Raw genomic sequence first — 27,105 nt, 5'->3', positions numbered from 1 at the left:
ATATAATCTTAGATCAAAGAAAGACTTAAAGTGTTAGAGTAACTCATCAACTCTTCCCAAAGGGTCCTGGCCCAAAGCATTACCTATCCATGTTTCCTAGAGATGCTGCCTCACTTGCTGTATGACTTCAGCACGTTGTGTCTTTCTTTTATAAACCAGCACCTGCAGCTCCTTGTTTTGATATAATCTGAGAGCATTTGCTTTGGGAATTAAGGTTGCTGTGTCAGTAAAACTCTGAAATTCCAGGACACACGGAACTTTGCTGGACCAACAGATTTTCAATACGATTGAAAGTTATTCCCATTCGATTTAACACGTTTTTAATTGTTTTTTTTGTGTTAACGCAGCATGTATAGCACTGCAAAAGCAGTGGAGCAGGTGCACAGAAAATTGTGGAAGATAAATCGAGCAAGTTCAATGCTCAGGCAGGTTAGGAAACATGGGGAGGGGTGGTAGGTTCAACTGCATCTAGTTTAATGCAAGGTACCTCACAAGTACATCAGTTGATACACCGAACTCAATTTGGAATTATAATGTTTTCGCACCCACGAAAATGTGGTTGAGGGAAGTGCAAGACTGGCAGCTTAATGTTGCTATGTATAAAAGTTTTGGACGTTTCAGAAGAAGTGTAAGAGGAAGACGAGTTGCTCAATTAATTAGGTGAACATAACGGCAGTACTTGGAGAGGAAAGCCTGGAGGGTTCATCCCATGAGGCCAAGAATAAGAGAGGGGCAATCACTTTCCTGAGGATATGCTATAAGCGTCCCAATAATCATTAAGATTTAGATGAACAGGAATATAATCATAGAAAGTTGCAAAAGCAATAAGATTATAGTAGTGGAGGGTTTTAACTACAACTTTCCCAATATTGATAGACAAAAAGCTGGAGTAACCCAGCTTGACAGGCAGCATCTCTGGAGAGAAGGAATGGGTGACGTTTCAGGCCGAGACCCTTCTTGGATTGCCTTCGTGCCAGGGGTTTAGATGGGGGAAATTTGTTAAATGCATCAAAGGGGGGTTTTAAGATAATGTGTAGAGGGTTGTATTAGGGACTGGGCAGTACTCGAACTTAGAAAACAAAACTGTGCAGACAGTTAAAGTGTCAGCGGGGGGCCATAAAACTGTAAGTTTCAAGGTAGTTATGGAAAGGGATAATATTGATCCTCAGGTTATGGTCATGAATTGGAAAAGGGCTGACTTCATTAGTGTGGGAGAGAACCTGGCAAAATTAGAATGGGAACAGATGCTTGGAGTAAAATGATAAGAGGAAATCTTTTAAAAGTAAGAGTTCATGATCTGCATATTCTGGTAAGGGTGAAAGCAAACATGGCAACATTAGGAAACCTTAGATAACAAAGGAAATTAAAGGTTTGACCAGCAAAAAAAGAAGCACGCCACAGGAATAGGCAACTAGATTGAGGAAGTCTACTGAGGAATGGAGAGTATGTCGGAAAGAATTTATGAAAGACATTAGGAGGGCAAAAGGGGACCACAAAGTACCTTTGGCAAGTAAGATTAAGGAGAATCCCAAGACATTCTATAAATATTAGGAACGAGAGAGTAGCCAGAAAAAGAGTGTCTTTTCAGGTCCAAAGGGGTGTATGTGTGGATCGAAGCAATATTATAGTAAATTTACCAGCATAGCCAGCATGTTTAAAGGGAGATTGTGGGAAGTGCCCCAATGAGTCTGAAAGAAACACGGGATTGAGGCTCGCAATAGGTTGAAAGGGAGCTTGGCAGACATTACTTGGTGAGCCAGATGGCCAGACCATCAGGATTTCCAAACGGTCAAATAATAGATTATCAGATTAATGCACCATTACTTCCAGGCATATAAAATACTTTTTGGCAGATATGATGGTTTTTTTTTAGTAAATCTTTTGAGCATGATACAAGAAGAATGGAGTTTGTAACCGTAAATATTTATTGTCCTCTCCAACTGGCAGTGAATAGAATAGTGTATTTATTCATGGTGAAGATTCTTAGAATGCAAGTCTGTCTTAATGAATGCCATGGACAAGAAAGATAATGACATGGCAGACATTACCTGGTGAGCCAGATGGCCAGACCATCAGGATTTCCAAATAGTCAGATAATAGATTATCAGATTACTGCACCATTACTTCCTGGCATTTACGCACATTTTGGCAAATATAATGTTTTTTTTTGTAATTCTTTTGAGCATGATACAAGAATGGAGGTTGTAAGAATAAATATGCATTGCTCTGTACAACTGGCAGTGAGTAGAATAGAGTATTATTTGTTCATAGCGAAGATTCTTGGAATGCAATTTAGTCTTAATGGGTACAAGAGACAAAAAAGATAAAGGGAAACTAACCTGTAATCAATCATCTTAACGGTTGATAAACAGTGAGTATGCGATCCATTTTTTATATCCATTTCAATGGGGCATTGTAACTTTTGTGTGGAAATTCAAAAATATCAACTTTGATTTAAAATGTTCTAAATTGAATCTGTAATTTTAAACATCAATATGCTGATAGTAAATTCCAACTAAGTTTCAATAATGATATCTCAACTTGATTGATACCTATCAAAATGTTTAAATGCCGTCACTTGCTATCTCAAGATTGTAGCAGTGAAGAATTCTACATTACCAACGGTTGGTGGTTTTGAAGGCTGCTGAGGACAATCTAAACTTGTTAGCAACTCATGCAACTGCAGGAGGAGTGATCAAATTTTACTAATACAGTCTGCTTATAGGGTACCGGGAAATTAGATAGCAGAATAAATAAAGGGCTCTGCCAGTGATCTCCTTTAGGTCATTGAATATCCCTAACTTCACAACATCATATCATCTGTTATTCAGTGCTGACCTCTTGATTTTTATTTAATCTGTGCATATTGGTGCTCAAAGGAAAGGGCAGGAGGTTGAGGTAGTTGGGAAAATGATCTGCATTTGGTGGCCCACTTAGGATCTGGGATAAGGGACAGTGAGATCAAGGCCTTGGGAGTGCAGTTGCCAGTTATCGAGGGGGTGAAGCATTGCTTGGAGTTGGGGAGGAGTGTGGGTGGGTTGGGATGTTCAGCAATAAGTGCTTGGATCTGATCTGATCGGTAGATGGGTCGCTTGTGGATGGCTTTGTGGTAACTATTTCCAAGGAACACAGGTGTAAAAAACAAAATGGTGTACATTTCAGTATCGGAGTGGCAGTGGGAGATTCCAAAAGGCAGCTGTTGTATAAGTTGAGTCAATGTATTTCAGTACCATTTCAGAGCAGCAGCGGGAGATCTCAAAATGCAGCTGGTAGATTGGTTTTGTGATCTAAATTGACTCATTGAGCAGCCAGTAACAAGAAGGCAAGATGTAGCGGAGCAGCCTTTTGGGATCAGCTGTGCTAGGGAGAGGATGTGTGGAGGTGAAGTTCTGCGTGGAGGGTATACCTGAAGCCCTGGTTCTTCAGGCTACAGGTGGCTGAGCAAAGGGGGGGGGGCAGGGGGTAAAGATACAATCTGCATTTCTTGTGCGTAATTGTTGTGTCTGCAGCCGATCAGGCAGTTGAATTTGCCTCTTGTGGCCGGGGCTCTGGAACGCTAGAGCCGGCAGATCCATTCTCATACCTGACTTCTGCAGCCGACTTTACGGGCCGGTATTTCGGTCCCCAAGACCGTGACCGTTGCTCTGGCAAAACATAATATGGCAAGTCTCTGAAACCAAGGGTGCCCGAAAATAGACCTGGAATTGATGCTTGATGCCTGCCCATAATCTCCAGAAGTATAATCTATTTTTAGAGTGTTTCACTGCAATTGTTTTGAACAAAACAACACTGAACTGCTAAGAAGGTGGTGGTGGGGGGAGGTGACAATTTGTTTGATTACCAAATATGTTTATCACTTGAGGATTGATTTGAAATAATTGATGCTGAGTCTCTAATTACCATGTTGTTTCTTGAGTTTGCATTTAAACCGATTAAGTAATTTAGTCAAACTTTTTTGTAACTTTCTCTGTTTACAGCGCATCGGATTATTATGATTATGGTCATGGAACTGGTCAGGAATCATATGAATCATATGGTAAGTAATCATATTGTATGCAAAATTATTTTGCATGTGTTTTATAGTGGGCTGTTAATATTTAGATTCCTGCTGGATGAAGTGAGAAATATTTAAATAAAACATTAGAAGGATATCACATGGAAGTTTACAACAGGAACTGTTCATTGGATCTAGCTGGTTTATATTTCATATTTTCCTATGATGTAGATGGCAGCTAATTTGGCCCATTGAGTGTATGTCAGCTCCAGTCCCATTCGCTGACTAATTTTCCCTGTAACCCCTCATCCCACCCATTCCCTTTTTATATACAAAGTCCGAGGAAGGGTCCCGACCAAAAACAACACCTATCCATGTTATTCACAGATGCTGCTTGACCCATTGGGTCACTCAAGCACTTTGTGCAAAGCTATGCATTTGCGAATTTACAAAGTATACCATCCTAAAATTGGTTGTTCCTAGCAAAGGAGAAATTGAAACCAGTTAACTGCCTTGGAAACTGGTCATTGATTAGAATTGAAAATCAAAGAAACTGCAGAAATCTGAAATAAAAAGAGGAAATGCTGGAAACACAGATCAGGCATTGTCTGCAGGAAGACAAATGCTTAACATTTAAGGTTCGAGATCCTATGTCAAAACTAGGAAAGAGAGAAACGTTGTTAGTAAAAGGCTGAATGTTCAACGCACAAGAGTGACTCAGAGGTTATGGCTACCTACCGCTTTATTACCCATTCTCTTCTCACTGACCCATCTTTCTATGGTTTCCTGCACTGTTACTACTCAAGCTTCAGGAGCAATGCCTCATCTTCCATATGGGTAGGTGGCAGCTTTCCAGACTCAATATTTTTGACATCTGAAAGGCACACGGACAGGGATGCGGATAGGAAAGGTACGATCTAGGCACCACCACCCTGATGTTTTCAAGAGAGAGTTAGATTTAGCTCTTAGGGCTAATGGAATCTTGGGATATGGGAAATAGCAGGAACGGGGTACTGATTTTGGATAATCAGCTATGATCATATTGAATGGCGGTGCTGGCTTGAAGGGCCGAATGGCCTACTCCTGCACCTATTTTCTGTTTCTATGAGTGTCAGTGTGAGAGCATTTTAGAAGTATTGGGCATAGCTTTGTGAATTATGATTATTATGGAGCAAGGCAAGGAAGTTAAGGTTCAGAATTAGAGGAAGGCTGATTTCAAGGATGTTTTTACCCACTATTCAGTTAGGCAACCTGATCGGCATCGATGAGTTGGGCCAAAGAGATTGTTTCCATGTTGCTCAGATGCTTTCTGGATTTGATGAATTCTCCAACTTTATCTAACTTGCTTTCTTTTTCTGTCTATCCAAATTGGTATTTTCTACTTGTCTTCATTCTTGTTCTGTTTTGGCTGTTCTAATAAGGGTAAGACATAAATAGCAAATGGCAGAACCCTTGGGAATATTGAAGAACGAAGGGATCTTGGTGCACAAGTCTACCGATCCCTAAAAGAGGCAGCACAGGTAGATAAAGTAGCAAAGACAGCATATGGGATTCTTGACTTCATTAGCTGGGCAATAAAATCGTAAGAGTGTGAAGGACAAGTACAGTTTTATAAAACTTCGCAGTTGTGTGTGCAACTGCAAAGTCACCACACCGATAATGGATGTGATTGCATTGGTAAAGATACAAAGGAGGTTTACCAGGATGTAGCCTGGAATAGACATTTCATTTCTAAGGAGATTCTGGAGAGACTAGAATTGTTTTCCTTGGAGAGGTGGAGACTGAGGGGAACCTGACAGTCATACAAAAATAATGAGGGCCATAGACAGGATAAATAGTAGGAGTCTTTGGGCCCTTGGAAAGTAGTCATGGTTATTTCCACAGCCCTGCTTTTGTATTCAAATTTTTCATCCTCTTTTTACTTTTCTAAAAAAATGCTAATGTATGAATGCCTTGTGCCCCACTTGACAGAGAATGGCTATTTTCTCACAGCAATATCAAAACTTCACATTTTGAATGCCTGCAATTTGTAGCTTTAAATGGATCAGTCTCTTAAACACATTCTAATATCTAATAGGCAAAGAGATAAATCAAAGGCGAGTTCGGGAGACATGTAAGTGGTTCCAAGAGAGCAAGAGAAAAGCATGAAATATAGCAATTTGAAGGGGTTTGGGGCTGTGTCAATGGAAATTAACAGCCACACTTCTGAGTCCTCTACTTATGTGCAGCCATTCTAGTGAAGCCAATCTCCATTGTGGACACTAATGTGAAATGGAGATTAAGGGCTCAGCCTGGAAGAGTGAGATACGCAGTTTAAAGATAAGATCCTTCCCCTTAAGAACCCTTAAAAAAAAGATTATAATAATACAGGTGGCTGAACTTGGAGAAATCAGTTTGCGACTAAGATGAAGAATTAAAATGACAAATGGATTAGGGAACAAGTTATACTTGCAGACAAAATAATGTGGAGGGCTATAGGGTAGGTTGAGCAGGCTAGGACTTTATTCCATGGAGTTGAAGGGGATGAGGGGTGATCTTATAGAGGTGTACAGCATCATGAGAGGAATAGATGGGGTGAATGCACAGTCTTTTATCCAGAGTAGAGGAATCAAGAACCAGAGGACATAGGTTTAAGGTGAGGAGAGAAAGATTTAAAAGGAACCTAAGGGGCAATGTTTTTATACCTACCACAAAGGGTGGTATATATTTGGAACGAGCTGCCAGAGGAGGTAGTTGAGGCATGTACTGTCACAATGTTTAAAAAATATTTGAACAGGTACATGGATAGGATAGCTTGAGAGGAATATGGGCCAAATGTAGGCAGGTGGGACCAGTGTAGATGGAGCATGTTGATCGGCGTGGGCAAGTTGGCCCAAAGGACCTATTTCCATGCTCTATGGCTCTATGACTATAAAGTAATAATATTCTGAACATGAGAATAAAGTAGCTATTTGGGAAAAACTGCTGGTAAAATCCAGCCAGAGATTACATTTGGTGTCCTTGAAGATGGGATGGAAGAATGGATGTTACATCTCGTGTGCGTCAAAAAGAAGCTACCAGAACACTGAGCATCGTTGTTGGGTTGATAAAGAAGTCAAATTATTGGAATACTGAGAGAGAATTAAAAAAAACTTTTACTGGTCAGTTAAACTGGAGGTAGCTGTAGTTTCAAGGAATGATCTGTTGAATATAAAGGCTTGAGATATGGTAATTGAGAATAAGGATTGTCCATTATAGCTCTGTGAGGAAGGAGGTAGAAGAGAAAAAGTGTGTCAAAAAGTGTGCATATTTATAGTTCAGTTTTGTACTTGGTACAAACATGCATTGTGTGATATTTTCACAATTTTTCAATATTTATATTTCCTGTTATCATTGCTTTAATGCTGTCATCATTTATTTTTAAATTTACGATCTTTGGGATAAAATAATATTTTTAAAAATTAGCGACAGGATAGGTAAAATAAAATTGAATGTGTTAGAAACATTCACCAAGTCAGGCAAAATCAATGGAAAGAGAGAGTTTACATTGAAGGTCAAATATTCTTTATCAAAGTCTTCATCTGAATCGTGAACTTGGAATGTTAAGATCTTCCTGTGAAAATTGTGACAAAGGCTCTTTGACTGAATTATTAACTATTTCTCTTTCCATAATTGCAGTCTGATGCATTATGAAATGATGGGATATTCATTATTTTTGAGCAAAAAGAATATTATGTCATTCTGAAAATGGTATGTGTTCAGAATTCAGATTTCATCTATTTCTAGTGGACTAAATCAGTGCTACATTTGACCTGTATTCCAAACTAGGAGCAACAAAACAATGTGCAAAACTGAGACCTCTTTGCTTTAATATATCACAGCTGTAATGTTCTTCTATTTACATCAGATTCCTATTTATTTTCTGTAGCTCTGTCTTTAGCAGCATAATTCCACTGAACTCATCCCCAAATTCCTAGACGTAGGCGCCCCCCCCCCCCACTGAAACTGGATCCTCAACTTCCTAACCTATAGACCACACTCGGCATCCTCCACAATATGCTTTCTCAGCCACCTTACTATACTCCCTATACACTCACAACTGTGTGGCCAAATTCTGCTTTAACTCCCCAGATGACACAACCATTGTGGGCCGGATCTCGAATAATGACGAGATGGAATACAGAATGCAGATAGGGAGCTCAGTAACATGGCGTGTTGACAACAATCGCTCCCTCAATGTCACCCACACAAATGAACTGGCCATAGATTTCAAGATCTGAGACGGAGGACACGCCCCAGTCTGTATCGAGGGTGCTGAAGTGGGGATGAACAAGAACTTCAAGTTACTTGGCCTAAATACCAACAGTTCCTTCCTCATCATTGACCTCTCATAGGCTTACGGGTTAGGTCTGATCTCCCAATTTGCTTTGTTGTGACCCTTGCACCTTTTTTTTAATCTGCACTTTCTCTGTATTTGTAACACAATATTGTAAATACTGTTTCATTTCACTTTTTGCATTACCTTTGCACTTTTTTGGTTTGATTGTACTCGTGTATGATTTTATTTGTCTGGTCAGCACACAAAATATTTTTTCACTGCATCTTAGTACACATGACAATAATAAACCAATACCAATTTACGATCTATTGCCCCTTTCCCGTTGGCCTTTTTTTATAATCAATCTGCAAAGTGGACTGGTAAAGTGGAAAATTTCAAAACTCTTGCTAAATTCTGGCAGTGGAAAATTTCAAAACTCTTGCTAAATTCTTTCATTGCTTGCATTAGTCACCATCTTACATCTTGTTCTCTAGATGTTTTCCAGCGATGAGTGTAGAGCCAGGATGATGGTGTGTGCTGTGGACCTGTTGCAGTGAGAGTCGAATTGCAGTGGATCAAAGCATTCTGAGAAGCTGGATTGGATGTGCACTATGAGCAGCCTCTTGGCACACTTCATGGATGGATGTTAGACCCACCAGATAGATAGCTATATTAGTCTACTTTGACACCAAAATAAAGCAGGTGGGAACCTCAGAATAGAATAGGGAGAAGTTAAAGATGTTCACGAATACTCCTGCCAGCTCATCTGCACAGGCAAAGAGAATATGGCCATAGACTCCCATCTGGGCCATTTGCATTCTGTGGGTTCCCTCTCAGGAAAGCCGTTCTGACATCTGTGACAGTGACCTTGGGTACATGTGCACCCAAAGCTGTTGGGGTGTGTGATATTACTCCACTGATTTACTGTCCAAAACAAGCATAGGATACATTGGGATTATAAAAGGACCCAAAAATCATTTTTGCATTTGGAGTTCTTGAGGGCTTGCTTACTTTGTTATATTATTTATCTGTAATCTAGGCATAAATGTCAAAACATTAGTCTATGATGCCAAAATTGCTTGTACATCTATTCATGTGTACTGCTGGCAAACATCTATGGGCTGGTCAGGCCAAATGGAAAAATGGTAAATAATACTCAATTTAGGAAATAAATTGTTAATGTTTTGTGGGTGAGTGTGTGGTCAGGGCCAATAAGGCAAGAGATGAAATGTTAAGGTGCATGTATACAGATCTTTGAAGAGTAAGAAAATAACTGCAGATGCTGGTACAAATCGAAGGTATTTATTTCACAAAATGCTGGAGTAACTCAGCAGGTCAGGCAGCATCTCAGGAGAGAAGGAATGGGTGACGTTTTGGGCCGAGACCCTTCTTCAGACTGATGTCAGGGGGGCGGGGCAAAGGAAGGATATAGGTGGATGCAGGAAGATAGAGGGAGAACTGGGAAGGGGGAGGGGAAGAGAGGGACAGAGGAACTACCTAAAGATGGAGGTCAATGTTCATACCCCTGGGCTGCAAGCTGCCCAAGCAAAATATGAGGTGCTGTTCCTCCAATTTCCGGTGGGCCTCACTATGGTACTGGAGGAGGCCCATGACAGAAAGGTCAGACTGGGAGTGGAAGGGGGAGTTGAAGTACTCAGCCACAGGGAGATCAGGTTGGTTAAGGCGGAGTGAGCGAAGGTGTTGAGCGAAACAATCGCCGAGCCTGCGTTTGGTATCACCGATGTAAAGAAGTTGACATCTAGAGCAGCGGATACAATAGATGAGGTTGGAGGAGGTGCAGGTGCACCTCTGTCTCACCTGGAAAGACTGGGTCCTTGGATGGAGTTGAGGGGGGAGGTACAGGGACAGGTGTTGCATCTCCTGCGGTTGCAGGGGAATGTGCCCGGGGATGGGGTGGTTTGGGTAGGAAGGGACGAGTGGACCAGGGGGTTACGGAGGGAACGGTCTCTGCGGAACGCAGAAAGGGGAGGGGATGGGAAGATGTGGCCAGTAGTGGGGTCCCGTTGTAGGTGACGGAAATGTTGGAGGATGATTTGTTGGATACACTGGCTGATGGGGTGGAAGGTGAGAACGAGGGGGATTCTGTCCTTGTTACGAATGGGGGGAGGGGGAACAAGAGCGGAGCTGCGGGATGTAGAAGATGCCCTAGTGAGAGCCTCGTTTATAATGGAAGATCATTAGATATTAGATATTACAAAAAAGATCTTTGAAGATATTAGAACTGGTGGATAGAGATGATTCAAAGTTCAACAAGATATTTTACATGTGTAGGAAGGAACTACAGATGCTGGTATAGCATCTTCGGTACACCGAAGATAGACATAAAATGCTCGAGTAAATCTGTGGGTCAGGCAGCATCTCTGGATAAAAGAATAGATGACATCGAGGCCCTTCCTCAGGGTCCGGGTCTGACCCGTTGAGTTACTCCAGCATTTTGTGGCTATCCAAGATATTTTACATTATTACTTGAACAGCAGAATAAAAGTAGAACTGTGCAACGCCAACTAAAATAGAGATTGCTGGAAGCGGGGAGAGAAACAAAATGATCTTAATTAGAACTGGAAAAGTGTGAAGGCATATTTTAAGCTTTGGAGAGAAAGTGTTGGAGAGAACAGAGAAAATGTCTAAAACTGACAAGATAACTGTTACTTTAAAAACTGTCAGCTTTACGAAACGATCCAGAAACACATTGTAACATAACAAATTGAAACAAAGGTTCAACCACATCTTTGTGGGTGGAAAAAATGGGGTTTACCAGAAAATGTTGAATTTAACAATAACATGTTTAGCTGAGAAAATTAGCTGCTGATCCACGAGTTTACATGGGACAATGTAAACCGAAAAGTCAGAATGTGAATGACATGCACTAAAAGCTCAGGATTGCCTTTGCAGACTGAACTGAGGTGAATGGCAATTCAGTCTTACAATCTGTGTTTGGTTTCTCCAATATAGAGGAGACCTCATGTATTTCCCTCATTTGCTAAATTGATTTGAATGTAATGACCTGCCGACCCTTCCCTGCTCCCTTCGTCTCCCCGGACATTTAGAGCCCCGACTTCCAACCTCATTCCCGACTCGCAAGGTGCACCAGTGAGCCCCTCTCACTTGCTGCTGTTTCTTGCTGTCAGCATTGGCTTTATCCACTCGACCGCCGTCGCCTGCTTCTCCCGTCACTCTCTCCAGTTGGCCTCTGTCCACTCTGGAACCAAGGGTGTCGGAAAATCAGTGTACATTAAATTATAAGTGCCTGGATGTGATATTTTACTTCTCGAGCAGAGAGTTCACTGATCAAGGGTTTATAAACGCAATGTAGTTGGTCGCAGAAAATTGTGTTTCTTGGACAAAGTGAAGAGAGCATGGCCCTTATTGCCTGAAAGGATGTTTGAGAAAAGATTCCTTCTGCTATCTGCAAAGTATTTGGAAGTGAACCTAAGGTGATTAAAAGCTAGAAGGAGTAGCAGGATGACTGTGGGATTAGGCTGCACACGTCTTCTCTGGCTAGTGTAAATGCTGTATCATATTTTTCTATAATGCAGTGATAAGGAAACATTGCAGCAGATCCTTTTGTTAGTTAAGGTATCCTGGTTTCTTCCTTTTCTCTCTTCACAAATGACATGGCCATCATGTTCTCTTTGTATCCTAACTCCTTTGCAAACATCTCCATCTCATGACTATGGGCTTTAAATTCATCACCTTCCTATTTTCATTCTATCGTGCTTCGTTAATAGACATTAATTATATTGCAAGCCTACATATTTCCAATAACCTTTTCAAAAACTTTCTCTTCCCCTCTCTTTCTGCAGGAGATCACAAACTATGCGTCGGTGAGAGCACCAAAATATTGGAGAAGTACAGGGGTAGGATAAATGAATACTCAACATTATAGCATTCACCCAGACAAAGCAGGATGCTATGGGAGCAGTGAGCATCCACAATAGTTCAATGGTACTTTATTATCACATTTACTGAGGTACAATGAAATTCATTTTAGTATACAGCTAGGTATAGGTATCACTATACATAAGCACTTAGATAAGCATCTCAGACACTGCATCAGTATACAGAGTTACCAGTTTTTAGCACCATTTTCAAGGCCTAGTTATTTTAAATGCCGGGTTCTTAGCCTGACCAACCGTTGTCATTAACCAACCTGGGCCGTTGTCCTGGCGGCATTGCAGGGTTGGCCTGGCTAAGCGTGGCTGTTGGTGTCCTCCACTGCTGCTCCACCACCAGTACATGCGTACAGACTCTTGGAATGGCTCTCGGTCCAGTTAAGCCCCATGCTGTTTCAGGGCCTCTAGCGGCCCACTCCACTGTTGAGGCAGTGCAATGCCTCCCGCAGCAGGTCTGCTTACCAGCTCTCTGTCAGACTTCCTCCTCTCTGGGCGGACGAGCCAGTCCTGCTGTCGGGTATGGCGGCGGCACGGTGGGAGCGACCTTCTGCCGTGAAGGGGTGATCGGCCTTGCTCCGCTCAAACGCTGTCGTCGACTCCCTCCTCTTCCGACGGCGAGCATGGGTTGAGCTCCACGGCTTCTTCCCGCATCTGGCTGCGTGGCCTGCCAGGTCTCTCCGGGTGGGTCCCCTGTCTGGCAGGTGAGACGGGCAATCTAATCAAAGGGCGGAACTTGCCCAAGCAGAGTATTTTCATTACATTTGCTTCAGAGAAAATGCTACAAAATGCATTCTGAATTTGTTACCTTTAGTATAGTTTCTTTGAAGCATCCTAACTAATGAATATTTTTTTGATAGGTCAAAGCTAGACTCTTGATGAAGCAACATTGGAAGAGCACTATGTCCTGGAGATGCATTTTATTGTGCATTATATACTTTGCAGGCACCAACTTGCATTGATTGTCACTCTTGATAATTAATTAACTATTCCAGGAACTACACATGAATTGAGAGTGAGCACCATTGGAATGTGCCGTGGGACAGTCCAGGAGAGATCGCAAGAGGGTGTAATCCTCTTCAAGCTTTTCTGAGTACAGCAGAGATAACACTGAAACACAACCAGTGGAAAAAAATTGCTAAAATTGGAAGATGAATAATGAATTTCATAATAATGAATTTTGTCTCACAATTCTGATTTTTTTTGAAGACGTGACTAAAAAGATGAGGGAGGAGCTGTAGATGTTGTGTATGTGGATTTCAGTAAGGTATTCGACAAGATTCCGCATAGTAGGCTGCACTGAAGGTTGGATCGCATGGGAACCAAGGGGAGATAGCTCAATAGTTAGCAAATTGGCTCTATGGAAGGAAGCAGAGAGTGATGGTGGAAGATAGACACAAAAAGCTGGAGTAACTCAGCGGGACATGTAGCATCTCTGGAGAGAAGGAATGGGTGACGTTTCGGGTCGAGAACCTTCTTCAGACTGGTTAGGGATAAGGGAAATAAGAGATATAGATGGTGAAGTGGAAAGATAAAGAACAATGAATGAAAGATATGCAAAAAAGTAACAATGATAAAGGAAACAGGCCATTGTTAGCTGTTTGTAGGGTGAAAATGAGAAGCTAGTGCAAATTGAGTGGGGGAAGGATAGAGAGAGAGAAGGAATGCCGGGGCTACCTGAAGTGAGAGAAATCAATATTCATACCAGTGGGCTGAAAGCTGCCCCAAGCGAAATATGAGATGCTGTTCCTCCAATCTGCGTTTAGCCTCACTCTGACAATGGAGGAGGCCGAGGACAGAAAGGCCTGCATAGGAATGGGAAGAACTAAAGTGTCCAGCAACCGGGAGATCAGGTTGGTTCATGCGGGCTGAGCGAAAGTGTTCCACGAAACGATCGCCCAGTCTGCGTTTAGTTTTGCCGATGTATAAGAGTCCACATCTTGAACAACGGATACAGTAGATGAGGTTGGAGGAGGTGCAAGTGAACCTCTGCCGAATCTGAAAGGACTGTCATGGTCCCTGGACAAAATCGAGGGAGGAGGTATAGCGACGTGTATCTTCTGCAGTTGCAGGGGAAGGTACCTGGGAAGGGGGTGGTTTGGGTGGGACGAGATGAGTTAACCAGGGAGTTGCGGAGGAAATGGTCTCTGTGGAAGGCGGAAAGGGGTGGAGATGGGAAAATATGGCTAGTGGTGGGATCCCATTGGAAGTGGTGGAAATTTTGGAGGGTTATGTGTTATATGCGATGGCTGATGAGGTGGAAGGTAAGGACTTTGAGGAAGGATATTCTTGCTATTGAGGGCATGCAGCATAGGTTTACTAGGTTAATTCCCGGAATGGCGGGACTGTCATACGTTGAAAGACTGGAACGACTAGGCTTGTATACACTGGAATTTAGAAGGATGAGAGGGGATCTTATCGAAACATATAAGATTATTAAGGGGTTGGACACGTTCGAGGCATGAAACATGTTCCCAATGTTGGGGGAGTCCAGAACCAGGGACCACAGTTTAAGAATAAGGGGTAGGCCATTTAGAACTGAGATGAGGAAAAACTTTTTCAGTCAGAGTTGTAAATCTGTGGAATTCTCTGCCTCAGAAAGCAGTGGGGGCCAATTCTCTGAATGCATTCAAGAGAGAGCTAGATAGGGCTCTTAAGAATAGCGGAGTCAGGGGGGTATGGGGAGAAGGCAGGAACAGGGTATTGATTGAGAATGATCGGCCATGATCACACTGAATGGTGGTGCTAGCTCAAAGGGCTGAATGGCCTACTCCTGCACCTATTGTCTATTGACTAGTGGGACTCTGTCTCTGTTGCGACTAGGGGGAGCAAGGGCGGAGATGCAGGGTACCGAGGAGACACGAGTGAGGACATCTCGGATGTTGTAGTATGGAGCACCTCATCTTGGGCACAGATGCGGCGAAGACGGAGGAATTGGGAGTTGGGGATAGTCTTTGCAGGAATGGCCTACTCCTGCACCTATTGTCTATTGACAAAGAAGTGTAGTCGAGATAGATGTGGGAGGCAGTGGGTTTGTAATTGACATCAGTCAATAGTTTATTTCCTGTGATGGAGACTGTAAGATTAAGAAAGGGGAGGGAGGTGTCGGAGATGGTCCAAGTAAATATGAGCGCAAGATGAAAATTGGTGGTAAAGTTGAAGTCCATGAGTTCTGCATGGGTGCAGGAGGTAGCACCGGTGCAGTCATCAATGGATGGTGGAAGGTTGCTTCTCGGACTGGAGGCCTGTGACTAGTGGTGTGCCTCAGAGTTCAGTGCTGGGCTCGTTACTGTTTGTTATCTACATCAATGATTTGGATGAGAACAAACAGGGCTAGATTAGCTAGTTTGCTGATGATACAAAAGTGGGTGATTTTGCAGATAGTGAAGATGGTTGTGAAAGATTGCAGGAGGATCTGGATCTATTGGCCAGGTGGGCTGAAGAATGGTTGATGGAATTTAATACAGAGAAGTGTAAGGTGTTGCATTTTGGGACGTCTAACAAGGGCAGGACCTACACAGTGAATGGTAGGCCTCTGGGGAGTGTTGCAGAGCAGGTCGAGTTGCAGGTAGATAAGGTAGTCAAAAAGGCTTTTGGCACATTGGCCTTCATCAGTCTTGTGTATTGAGTATAGAAGTTGGGAGGTCATGTTGCAGTTGGATAAGATATTAGTAAGACCACATTTAGAATATTGTATTCCGTTCTGGGCACCATGTTATAGGAAAGATATTGTCAAGCTTGAAAGGTTTCAGAAAAGATTTACGAGGATGTTGCCAGGTGTAGAGGGTGTGAGGTAACGGGAGAGGTTGAGTAGGCTGGGTCTCTATTCCTTGGAGCGCAGGAGGATGAGGGGTGATCTTATGGAGGTGTATAAAATCATGAGAGGAATAGATCGGGTAGATGCACAAAGTCTCTTGCCCAGAGTACATAGGTTCTAGGTGAAGGGGAAAAGATTTAATAGGAATTTGAGGGGCAACTTTTTCACACAAAGGGTGTTGGGTGTATGGAACAAGCTGCCAGAGGAGGTAGTTGAGGCTGGGACTATCCCAACGTTTAAGAAACAGTTAGTCAGGTACATGGATAGAACAGGTTTGGAGGAATATGGACCAAGCGCAGGCAGATGGGACGAGTGTAACTGGGACATGTTGGCCGGTGTGGGCAAGTTGGGCCGAAGGGCCTGTTTCCACATTGTATCAGTCTGACTATAATAAATGACTGAAAATTTGAAGAGCCGTTTTAATGTCACCTCATTTAGCATCAGTCTGCAGTCTATCTTGCTAAATGTAAATGGTGTAGTCATCCTCTCATGAGGGAGCCAGTGCCGCAGCTGTGCAGCTTTAGTGAAAGTTTCCAGAGGTTGTAGCAAAGGCCTCAGAGTCTACCTAGGATAAACAGTTGAAACAGATTATGGTTTTTGCTCACTTTGAGCAATATTTAGCTCAAGAAACAACCATTTGTTGCCTTCTCTTGAGATGTGAGCATAAGCCACATGCTCCCTTACCGTCTTCAGAATTGATCATCCCCATTATGGCAGCGGATCAGTTGGGCCAGCCAGCATCAACAGGAGAAAGGGTACAGTCATTCACATTTGAGGACCAACGGGGTGAAGAGCACTGAACCCTTAGGCACTTCGACCTAATTAACAGAATCCTAACAACTTTGTAGAGATCTAAAAAGGGGCACCCTATAGGAAAGATAGAGTTCATAAAATTGCTTTAAAGAGAATACTCGAGATTGTTAACCTTTAGTTAAGAACAATTGGAAGGAAATTGCTGTTTCACAGTAGGTTGGTCTGTTTCATCAAATTTGATACTTTATTCTGCTACATTCCCCAGTGCAGAGTTTGCATTTGTCAGTTTGTTATTGGTACAGATTTTTTCTCGATGGTTTGAATGTTCCTAATGCAAAACATGGGCAGTGGTGGAAGATATAAAAAGGATCTGGAGGTAGAGGAACAAGTGAATCAGAATTAACTTAAAGCTTGTGTTTGATTACCATTCAGCAAGTTTTTCTTTTTCCTTCTGCTTCTTGATATCACTCTGAATATTGACCTGTCATATTGAAAAGAATGAACAGAGGTACAGCATCCCACATATATTTAGTAAGTATCTGTTTAATTGGGACCGTAATTTTAAATTAATCCACCTGGCTGGAAGCTAACAGGATTCATTTTGGTGAAAAGTAAAGAGGGTGCTATTTCTTGTTTAACTCGTCAGATGTTTTCATTAAAATTACCTGGGACCTGAAGACTTCAGCACCCACCCATAGGGGAATTTAATCTCACTTTTAGACGGGGAGCTTCAGCTGGTGGTGCAAATATTAAATTATCGTGTGCAAACCTAATCTCACCATCTTTGGTTTCTTTGGGGCTCTATTTACCTACCTGTTACCCTTTCTGGATTCTCCTTCAGCTTTTCTGCTCGGGCTATCTCATGCTCTCTATTTGCCCTCCTTCTGATTTCCTTCTTAAGCATGCTCTTCTTTCCTCCTCCAGAGATGCACTTGAATTTAATTGGCTATACCTCATGCATTACTCCTTTTCCCTGACGAGGATTTTAATTTCTTTCATCATCCAGGGTTTCTTATTCGTACCTGCCTTGCCCTTCACTTCAATAGGAATTTGCCGGCAGTTTGTTTTTGCTCAAGGTTCCAGCATCTGCAGTCTCGAGAGTTTGCACATCTATTTAATATAGATTCCTAAACTTTTTACAATTGAGGTCTACTGGAGCTTTCTCTATGAAGTGGAAGCATGATTGTGCAACTTTTCCTGATATTACAAGAAATTACGAGTCCAAATGTAAAGTCCAAATGTAAAGTAATTTCTAGTGGTCATTGCTGTTTCTCAGTTCTCTCTGGTATATTCATTTAGAAGAGTTGTACAATTGAGAGGTTATCTCATGGACAGCAACTTAAAGTGAAGAATCATCTAATTAAAATGTGATTATTCTATAATAAATGAATATTTTAAGATCCTGTGCAGTGCTGACCAAGTAAGCACAAGTTAAATCAGCCTGGCAGTCCTATAAGTCAAATCAAGTCAAGTTTATTGTCTTGTGTACAAGTGCAGTGAGGTGCAGTTATAATTACATTTTTGTTTGTGACGGCATCATAGGCACATAGATAACACACAAAAATATAAATTATAAATAAATTACACTAGTTCTGGTGCACTAGGACAGTAAAGAAGACTACTAAAAAAGCAAAACATTAGTGCAAATATTAGGCAATTAGAAAACAAGTCCATGATAGTGCAAAAGGTGATCCGTAGTGACTATTGCCAAGGTAGGATTAGGGCTGTGCAGATTGTTTCAAGAAGTGGTTAGTTGTAGGAAAGTAATTGTTCCTGATATCGGTGGTATGAGTCATCAGGATTCTGTACCTCTTGCCAGAAGGTAGAAGCATAAGGCTTGGCCTGGATGATGTCGATCATTGATGATAAATACTGCCTTCTTGAGGAGATGCCTCAAGTAGACTTTCAGTGGTGGGGAGGGTTGTGCCCATGACTGACTGGACTGTTCTGCAGCCTCTTGCATTCATGTGCATTGGAATTGCCGTACCTACCGGGCCACGATACAATAATTAAGGATACTTTCTACAGTAAATCTCTAGAAATTTGTTAGAGTGACATGCCAAATCTCTTTAAACCTCTAAGAAAATAGAGAAAATCTTAACTACTCATTGCCCGTTGTTTTTGTTTAAATATATTGCCCAGTGCCGCATTTCCAACTTACAAGCTGTTTGGGTTACAAACATTCTCTGGAACGGAACCTTGTTCAAAAACCATAATTAATTCACTAATTTTAAGAGCATAATTAATGATTTGGGGAAGAGCACTTTAAACAAGGGGTATGGATTTGTTAAAAATATCTAACTTAAGTATATGTCTTAATCGATTTTGAGATGATAAAATAGAGGATTGGTGAGCAAATTAATGTGCATGGATTTTTAACGTGACTAATGGCAAAAACGCACGGCAGATTGATCAGGAAAAAATAAAAACTTTTGCGATCATTTTTTAAAAGTTTATTTTATTTCAGATATGGTGCATGCTGGCTTCCTCGAATGAAGGGATTGGCTTGTGAGAAAATGTTAAGTAAATGTTGCAGAAGCGGGATAACAAAGAACTAGTGTGAATTGTTGATGACTTGGTGGGTCGAAGGGGCTGTATCCAAATTAACCAATATAAATCTCTGGGGTTTAAAAGAAAAGAAGGTCCACATTAAAATATGGCTTGAAATTCTCAGCAGACCTTAAAGAGGGTGGCAGAACAAAGATGATCATGGTTATTGTCCCACCACATTTAAGTTCCCACTGGGGCCTCTGTTGCAAAAAAAATACATTGCTTCTTTTTCAATTCTCAAATGTGCTGCGTGAAATTCTTCTCCCAATATTGGTCTCAGAAAATCGACCATAGGCCTGGTTTGAGCTGTAGCTGGAGATTGTCAAGGAGAGGATTTGGAAAGAGTGGCAGCAGAAGCAGTGATTATGCACTGAAAACCTGTCATGGATGGTGGTTTAAGCCAACCAACAGCATCGCTGTGTGCGAGAGGTAGATTTGGATTAGGGCCGGGATCATGTTTGCAGTGGGAAGTGATGGCATGGATGCCAATATTAAGATGGAGTTTGGGCATTTCAGGGGAGGGACATGGGGAATTGATGGTGGCCTAAGGATTTTGGCAAGTTATTTGATCATCTACTGTTCTCCCACGTCAGTATTGTATGAGTAAGACAATGTTATTCTGGGGAAAGCCTGCAGCACGTGATGCAAACCACTGCAATCCAACAGTCTCAATTTCACTATAATAGTTCAAATACTTTGCATGTGGAATGATGTAATTCTGTGTGGTGCTGACATGGAAATCATTCTTGAGACACAAGGATGACTCAAAGTACCTCGAGAAATAATTTGGCATAATTTAATCTGTAAATAGCTGCAAATGGAACATATTTCAGATTAAATCTGTTTATTACAGGAAACTGAAAAGCGGAAGGACTATGCATTCTACTTTAACTTAGAGTGACATCATTGTAAATATGCTCTTGCAATTTTTATCTCTAAAATGTTGAAGTCTCATTCTGCAGGAACAGGGAGGTGTTCAAAATTCCCAAATTTCATCACTTGGTTACCAGCCTTGATCCAAATACAGTTTACTTAACTGAAACCTGTACTTAAATGTCACTTGCGATAGTGTAAACAAGTTGCCAGCAGGTCAAATATCTGGATTGAAATCGGAGGATATTGAATTTAGCAATGACAATTTTATTTTTTCCTAGTGATGATGTATTTCCATTTAGAAAATAACATTTATAGTAAATGCCAAGTTTTTACAGTTTGGGGAGAAATAAGGTTTTTAATTATGATGGTCTGCCATTTTCTGTGTAAGTGTCTTGAAAACTTTTCCAGAGTTTCTACCGAATGTAGAAAATACTTTTCAATCAGATCAATCTTACATTCAGTGTTTTTCAAATATTCTTAAGAAACACAAGTTGTGGTTTTTGACAAAGAAAATACTAGTTTTAATCTAATATTTAATTTTAAATCAATGAAGCATTTTATTATTTGAAGAGGGGGGTGAATCTTGATCATGTGTTTTTACATTTTATGATATTAGAGGGATTTTGTTTAAAAATTATTGACATGATATTCTCAGTAATACACTTTGCAATTTATTGTAAACTCAATCTAATTCTTAAAGTTCACCATAGATTTTTGAAATCATGGCCAACATTTCACTCTTAGGTGGTGTACTAAGACGATACTGTTCATTGTTGATGGCTTAAACAGGTAGAACGAGGTTGTTCTGATCTTGAGATTTAGCAAGTGGATTTACAATTGAAGTTGTAAACACAGTGAATCAGCAACATTCTACTACAACAAAGTACACCAATAAAATAGGAAACAAATTAGACATTTAAAGAAAGGTAGATGCTGAAACCCTTTTATGTAGGTTCATGATCTTCAAATTAATGTCACAACAAATCAAAGATGAGTGTCTGCCTGAAGTCATAAAATAATGCATTAGGCAGAAGGTCTTTTTGACCTTGACTTTCACTCTTTGAGGATATAAATTTCTCAAGAATAGTCTGCCCTTGGTACCGTAGCTAACATTCAACAGGTATTTGTGCTTTTCAGGGCAAACAAACATGTAACTGTGATTATGTTTGTCAATTATGTTAAAATATAGAATGTTTCTGATAGGAAGAAAGTTTTAGACTGCACCAAAGTAGCTTTGAATTGGCTAACTAGGCACTAAAATGATGAATAGGTTACAAGCCAGAGACCTGTGAGATAATGTACGATTAGCGAGGGCAAACAGACAAAAGAATGATAAATGACAGGAGTGAAGCAAAGCGGAAGAAACCGGGGTACATATCTACAGATCCTTGAAGGTATCTCAAAATGGAGAGAGGAAGATTAAGAAGGTTTGCTTTAATCATACCTGCACAGAATGCAAGAGTAGAAAGATAGAGCTGGAACTGTTCAAAAAAATGGCCCCACATAAAATATAGATTGTTACACTAAAGAAAATATGTGTTAGCCCAAGAGAGGATGCAGTGAAAATTTGTGTTATCTGGTAATGATGTTGACTAGGATTAAGCTATTTTAGGGACATGAGTAACTGTGATGGTTTGCTCTTGTATAAAATTATGAAGTTTATACAGGGTAAGCAGGAAGAACCTATTTCCCTTCACAGAAGTGTGATTTGATGACTAATTAATCGGTGAAATGATTAGAGTGGAATTGAGAGGTTCTTTTCCAACTGAAGTGTACTGACGAACTGGAACTGACTGCCTGAAAGCCTTCATCACATTTAAATATGTTTCTGAGTAGACATTTGAAGAGCTATATTTTACAAGCCAAAGGACTGAGCTGAAACCCAGATAGTTATTTTACCTGGCACAGATAAGGTGGGCCAAATGAGTTGAGTGTTTAATTGTCATCGTCAAAATAAAATGCCACCGGATTGTGGTGACATTTTTCAAGCAGCAGAACGGGTCAAGATTGAATACAGTTGTTTATTTTTAATGGGCTGTCTTTGATTTAAAATTTCTATCTTGATAAAACATCTTAACATCACCTAAGATAGTTCACAATCTTCCATCAAGCTGAGATTTTATGAACACAAATTTAATAAATAATGCATGCACTTTAACCTGGCACCTGCTTACCTTTACAATTTTAATAATAAATATTGGGGACAATTCCCAATGGTTTACCCTTTGCGATGAACATGTTAATTTGAAATACAGAAATATACATACTTTTGTAGAACTTTAAAATCGATAATGGAATTTGGTTTGATGCAGTTAACGAAGGACAATTAAATATCTTTAAACATTTGATATACAAAAATAGTCTCTCAAAAAAGAGTATGATTTAAAATGTTACCATGTGAACTTCCATTGTTATTCTAGGTAATCTGATTGCTCTAATTCAGATTTTTTTTGTGTGTGTATGATAATTATAATAGGTCAGGAAGAGTGGACGAATTCCAACTCTCGGATGAAAGCTCTTCCAACAAGAGCACCGAAAGGAGCGTACAGGGAGCACCCCTATGCACCACGATACTGATCTCACCATCTACTCTGTGAAATACAATCATCAGTTAGCTGTTTCTGCAGTGATGTACGCTGTTAAAAGTAATTGGTTATTTTATATAAAAGTTTTTTTCTTAAATATAACAGATCTGTTTAATCAGTTCTGAATTCTTGTATGAAGTCCTTTGGATGGAGAAATTCTTTGATTTTGGGAAGGAGGTGGGTGGGAAAGCTTTTGATCTTGTTACGTGCTCTGTTGGAAACGAGTAAACAGGACTAACACGTTTTTAAGTTTAACTAGACTTTAAAAATCTATTACCAAACTAGGTTTGATAATGTAGATCACTTAAAATGTAGACAGATTCAGTTAACAGTAATGTTTATCCATTTTGCATTTAGTTATTGTAAAAACTTAGATTTAAGTTTGGTTTGAATTTAAGTTTTAGCTTGTGTTAGAACGTTATCCCTTGTAAACTTTTACTTAAACAACAGTAAACTCCAAATGCCAAGTAAAGTTGTATTCTTTTGTAACTGAAGTCTCCAGATATTCTGTAGTGTTAAGATCAAAGACATTGACTATTCTTGCTGGATACAAATAAAGTTTTGAGAGAAAAAACAAACTTTGCTGTGTGTGACATATCAGTAACATTGATATATTTTCTTATAACGCCAAATAATAAATCCACAAAAATCTTTTAAACAGGGAAAGCATACTTTTGTCTTTATAAAATCTTCTTTAAAAAAAAAAGTTTGTCTTGAGAGGTGTATACAGAAATATACCTGAATGATGTCTTAAAACATAAAAAGTCCATATTGTTGCCCTTTGAAAATACACTACTGAACAATGAATTTATATGAAGAATGTGATCAGCATTTCATCTTGTCTAAGCATTTTTTCACTAGTGCACTTTGGAATTTTTATGAGAATTACCTAAATGAATCCTCCGCTGGAAGCAATTAAAGCTTTTTAGAGGCAAACAGACTTGACTAATGTGCCATTCGTCAGAGGCAGTGGATGTGTAACCCTTAAAAGGTCTTCAGTTCCAAAGGTAAATGAATCAAGTAGATTTTAATATCACTTAATTTACCTTTAACATTTAAAACGAGTAAACGCTAAAAGAAAGCAAGGTTGTAAAGTTGTTAGAGTAAAAAAATACTATAGAAAAGGTTCAAGTACTTCTAAACTCCTAACAATTATAAATCGATCTTGTAATTGTGTAGAGACTAAACTTTATAACTGCAAACTAAGCAGTAGCTGATCTCTTAAATTCTATCCTGTTAAACATAGTGTAAAAACCACATAACCTTTGTCTATAATTGTCATAGTTAGCCTCAACTGCTTAATGTTTGATTTTGTTTTGAATCAGAATAAATTCACTCTAAACAATATCTTATTTTTTTTGTAGCAGTGCATGATAATGTTTTTTTTTAAATTAAGGCTTGCCAATTTTTTTGAAATGATTTCATTCTGGTTTTAATTGAACCTGTGATATATTTTATGTTCACAATTTTTTCCCTCCACTTACAGGATCTTTTTCTCACATGTCTGGCCAAATGGGAATTAAACCATGGTCCTCGAATTGGACACTATGGTAGGTGTTTACAATAGTTTAGTTTTCCGGAGACTTATATAATTAGCAGTTCCATTTTAAGTGCAAAATATTTCAGCATTCTGCATCTCTACTCTTAGGTTGTACATTTTACATTTTCATAGATGTAACAAGATAACCTGTATCTCTTTGCAAAGAGTTTTTTTTCAAATCGAGTTGGTGAGTAGCATCAATAGGACACTTTTGGAATTCTTGAAAGAATTACCTAAATGAATCCTCGATTCCACAGTATCACTTTCTCAGGAAAGAGACATCCTAGTTGATTTCAATCATATCACTACATAGTGACAATTTAAAGGTGAATATATCTCCAACATAAGTCATTTGAATATTAAGGATGATTGTAATGTAATTTCCCAACACAAAATAGAAGTGGAATTTAAGAATTTTCTGTTCCATGCATCTCATTACCATTCTAGTATGTCGCTCATAAAGTGAATGAATGATTTATCTTTAAATGTCTGATTGCTGAATATTAGAATTATATAAATACCTGGATCACATATTTCAGTTATTGAACAGTTTTCACTTGTAAAATTGTGGTAATGTACCAATAAATAGATAAATATAGAAAGTTGCTCCCTTGCATTTGTCAGTTTTCAGCTAACTTGGATTCACAGATATGAAGTGCCATTTTTGATAATGTTTGGTGGTTATAAGGCTAATGATAATTAAGGGCTTATCCCTGTAAGGGTTGTGGCGGGGATTAACAGTATTTTCAGATCTATGTGCATCATTCCTTCATGAGCACGGACTTCATGTCTCTTCTATAATATTATTATTATTCCAACCTTTTCAACTAGAAGAGTTCCATAAAGAGACAAACTACAAAGAAATGTTTTGCATAATGCATCTGAAACATAATAATTTGCAGCTAGGTTAAGTAATAACATACAATGGTGCCATACCAGAAGGTTTCAGGATGTGAGCACTTACCTGGAATGATATTTCTTTGCTGCACTGAAATAATTATTTTTTTTCCAGGACCCTTTCATTCAAAGTTGCAATTTAAAATCTTATGTGTCTGCCTATTTAGATGAAAAGAAGGAAAGTAGGGAGTTCAATGGGTGTTTTGGGATGATCACTCCCTTTAGGCTGGATGTGTGAAATATGATATAATTTTATTTATTTTTTACATTTTCAAATACTGATTGTGATTTTCTTGTATCCTCATGTTCTGAAAATATAATTATATTTAATAGAGGAGGACTTTGTATCAGTTTTATTTACTTTTTCATATAAATACTTGCAATCCTGGGCACAGTCATTTAAAGCAAATGTTTATGGATCTAAATCCTGAAATTTATCAACAGGACTAAGATTAGAAATGAGATGCTTCACCATTCCCTTCTCATGGGAAATTAAGAATAGGCACAAAAAGAAGGCATCACCAGCAGCATCTGCATCTTGAAACTTTGAGTGTTTTAATGGTAGAAATGAAAATGTATTAAGAAAATAGGGTATGTATGACTCATTAATTGTTGAATGTGTTGGTAACATTTGAACATCCAATTAGAAAACGTAAAATATTTTCTGTTCCACAAAACAGATTTTTTTACTGTTTTATTTCTAAGCCAATTGTCAGTGAACTAAGGTATGTGTAATTATGTCATATAATCGGTGTGCTACTGGATAATAATTTCTCTGCAAACCATTGGAAATTGGTTGGACTTTTAGTCCAATTGGTTAGATTTTTAGTTTGTGCTTGAATTGGAATTGTCAGATTAACTGAACCTTCACTAATGTCTTTTGGATAGACTATCTTTACTTGATGTCCATATGTGGCTTCAGTAATGTAATTGACTCTTAACTTTCTGCTGAAATAGCATAGCAAGCCATCTTGTGCAATTCTATCACTGGTCAATGCCAACAACTGGATTATTGAGATATTTTTATTAATTCACCCTGTAGTACATTTGATGTGTTACATTATTGTGTTACATGAATAAATATTTTACTTTTTGTCATAATGTCAAGAGGTTCATAATGACAAGCAAATAAAATTCAGGTATTGAATCAGGTCTGATAGCACCAGGTAAAAATATGAATGTAGACACAAAATGCTGGAGTAACTCAGCGGGTCAGGCAGCATCTCTGGAGAGAAGGAATGGGTGACGTTTCGGGTCGAGACCCTTCTTCAGATCTGCAGTCTTTTTTCCTAGGTAAAAATATGATATACATTTACCTAAAAGTACAACTAAAAGCATACTTGTAATTAAATTCTTTATTTGTCCTTTAATAGGAGACAGTACTTTTGACTTGTCACTGATTAAAATGAAGCTGAGCAACACAGCAATCAACAGAATGGCAATCATGCAGAATTAAAGTCCAACAACTGGTGCTTCCATTTATAAACTGATTGTAAAATTGTAAATATCTGTAAATTTATTTTTTATTAAAGTAGTTGTGTTTTGACTTATTTACTCGAATAACACCTGTCACTACATTCTAGCTCTTCTATTTTTAAATTTATAAAATATTTTTAGATGTTATAATGAACTTTAAAATATAACTTGATGGAATAGAACTTGGTTTCTTTTGCCTTTTTTGAAACAAAACAAAAAAATCATGTTTAGTATTTTAATTATGTACCAGTGTTTATCTTTAATAATTAAAACTAAAGCAAAATTATACTGTGTCGTTAATATGCTGTTGAAAGCAAAATAGTGAATGTGCTATTCTAACATTAAGAAGTGACCATCAATTTACTTAAGTTCATAGGCATTGTTTAGCCAATCTTCATGACAAAACAAA

General features: G+C 39.3%; 1 protein-coding gene across 6 annotated transcripts in view; it reads left to right on the top strand.

The window, feature by feature from the left end:
• khdrbs3 (KH domain containing, RNA binding, signal transduction associated 3) overlaps positions 1–26,872 on the top strand; it is a 126,424-nt gene extending 99,552 nt beyond the window's left edge. For 2 of the 6 annotated variants that reach the window (XM_078397571.1, XM_078397573.1), the window contains 2 exons: positions 3,978–4,036; positions 22,675–23,361. In XM_078397571.1, the coding sequence (XP_078253697.1) occupies positions 3,978–4,036; positions 22,675–22,775 (160 nt within the window). In that variant the 3' untranslated portion in view covers positions 22,776–23,361. Of the gene's footprint in view, positions 1–3,977; positions 4,037–12,115; positions 12,214–17,269; positions 17,309–22,674; positions 23,362–24,269; positions 24,334–26,593 lie in introns of those variants that run through there. The other 4 variants (XR_013547170.1, XR_013547169.1, XM_078397575.1 and 1 more) reach the window with 4 other exon arrangements.
• The last annotated feature ends 233 nt before the right edge of the window (positions 26,873–27,105 follow it).

Source organism: Rhinoraja longicauda, chromosome 4 (genome assembly GCF_053455715.1).
Source record: "Rhinoraja longicauda isolate Sanriku21f chromosome 4, sRhiLon1.1, whole genome shotgun sequence".
NCBI classification, from domain to species: domain Eukaryota; kingdom Metazoa; phylum Chordata; class Chondrichthyes; order Rajiformes; family Arhynchobatidae; genus Rhinoraja; species Rhinoraja longicauda.
The sequence above is the reverse complement of the archived record's forward strand: the minus strand, read 5'-3'. Positions and strand labels throughout refer to the sequence as shown.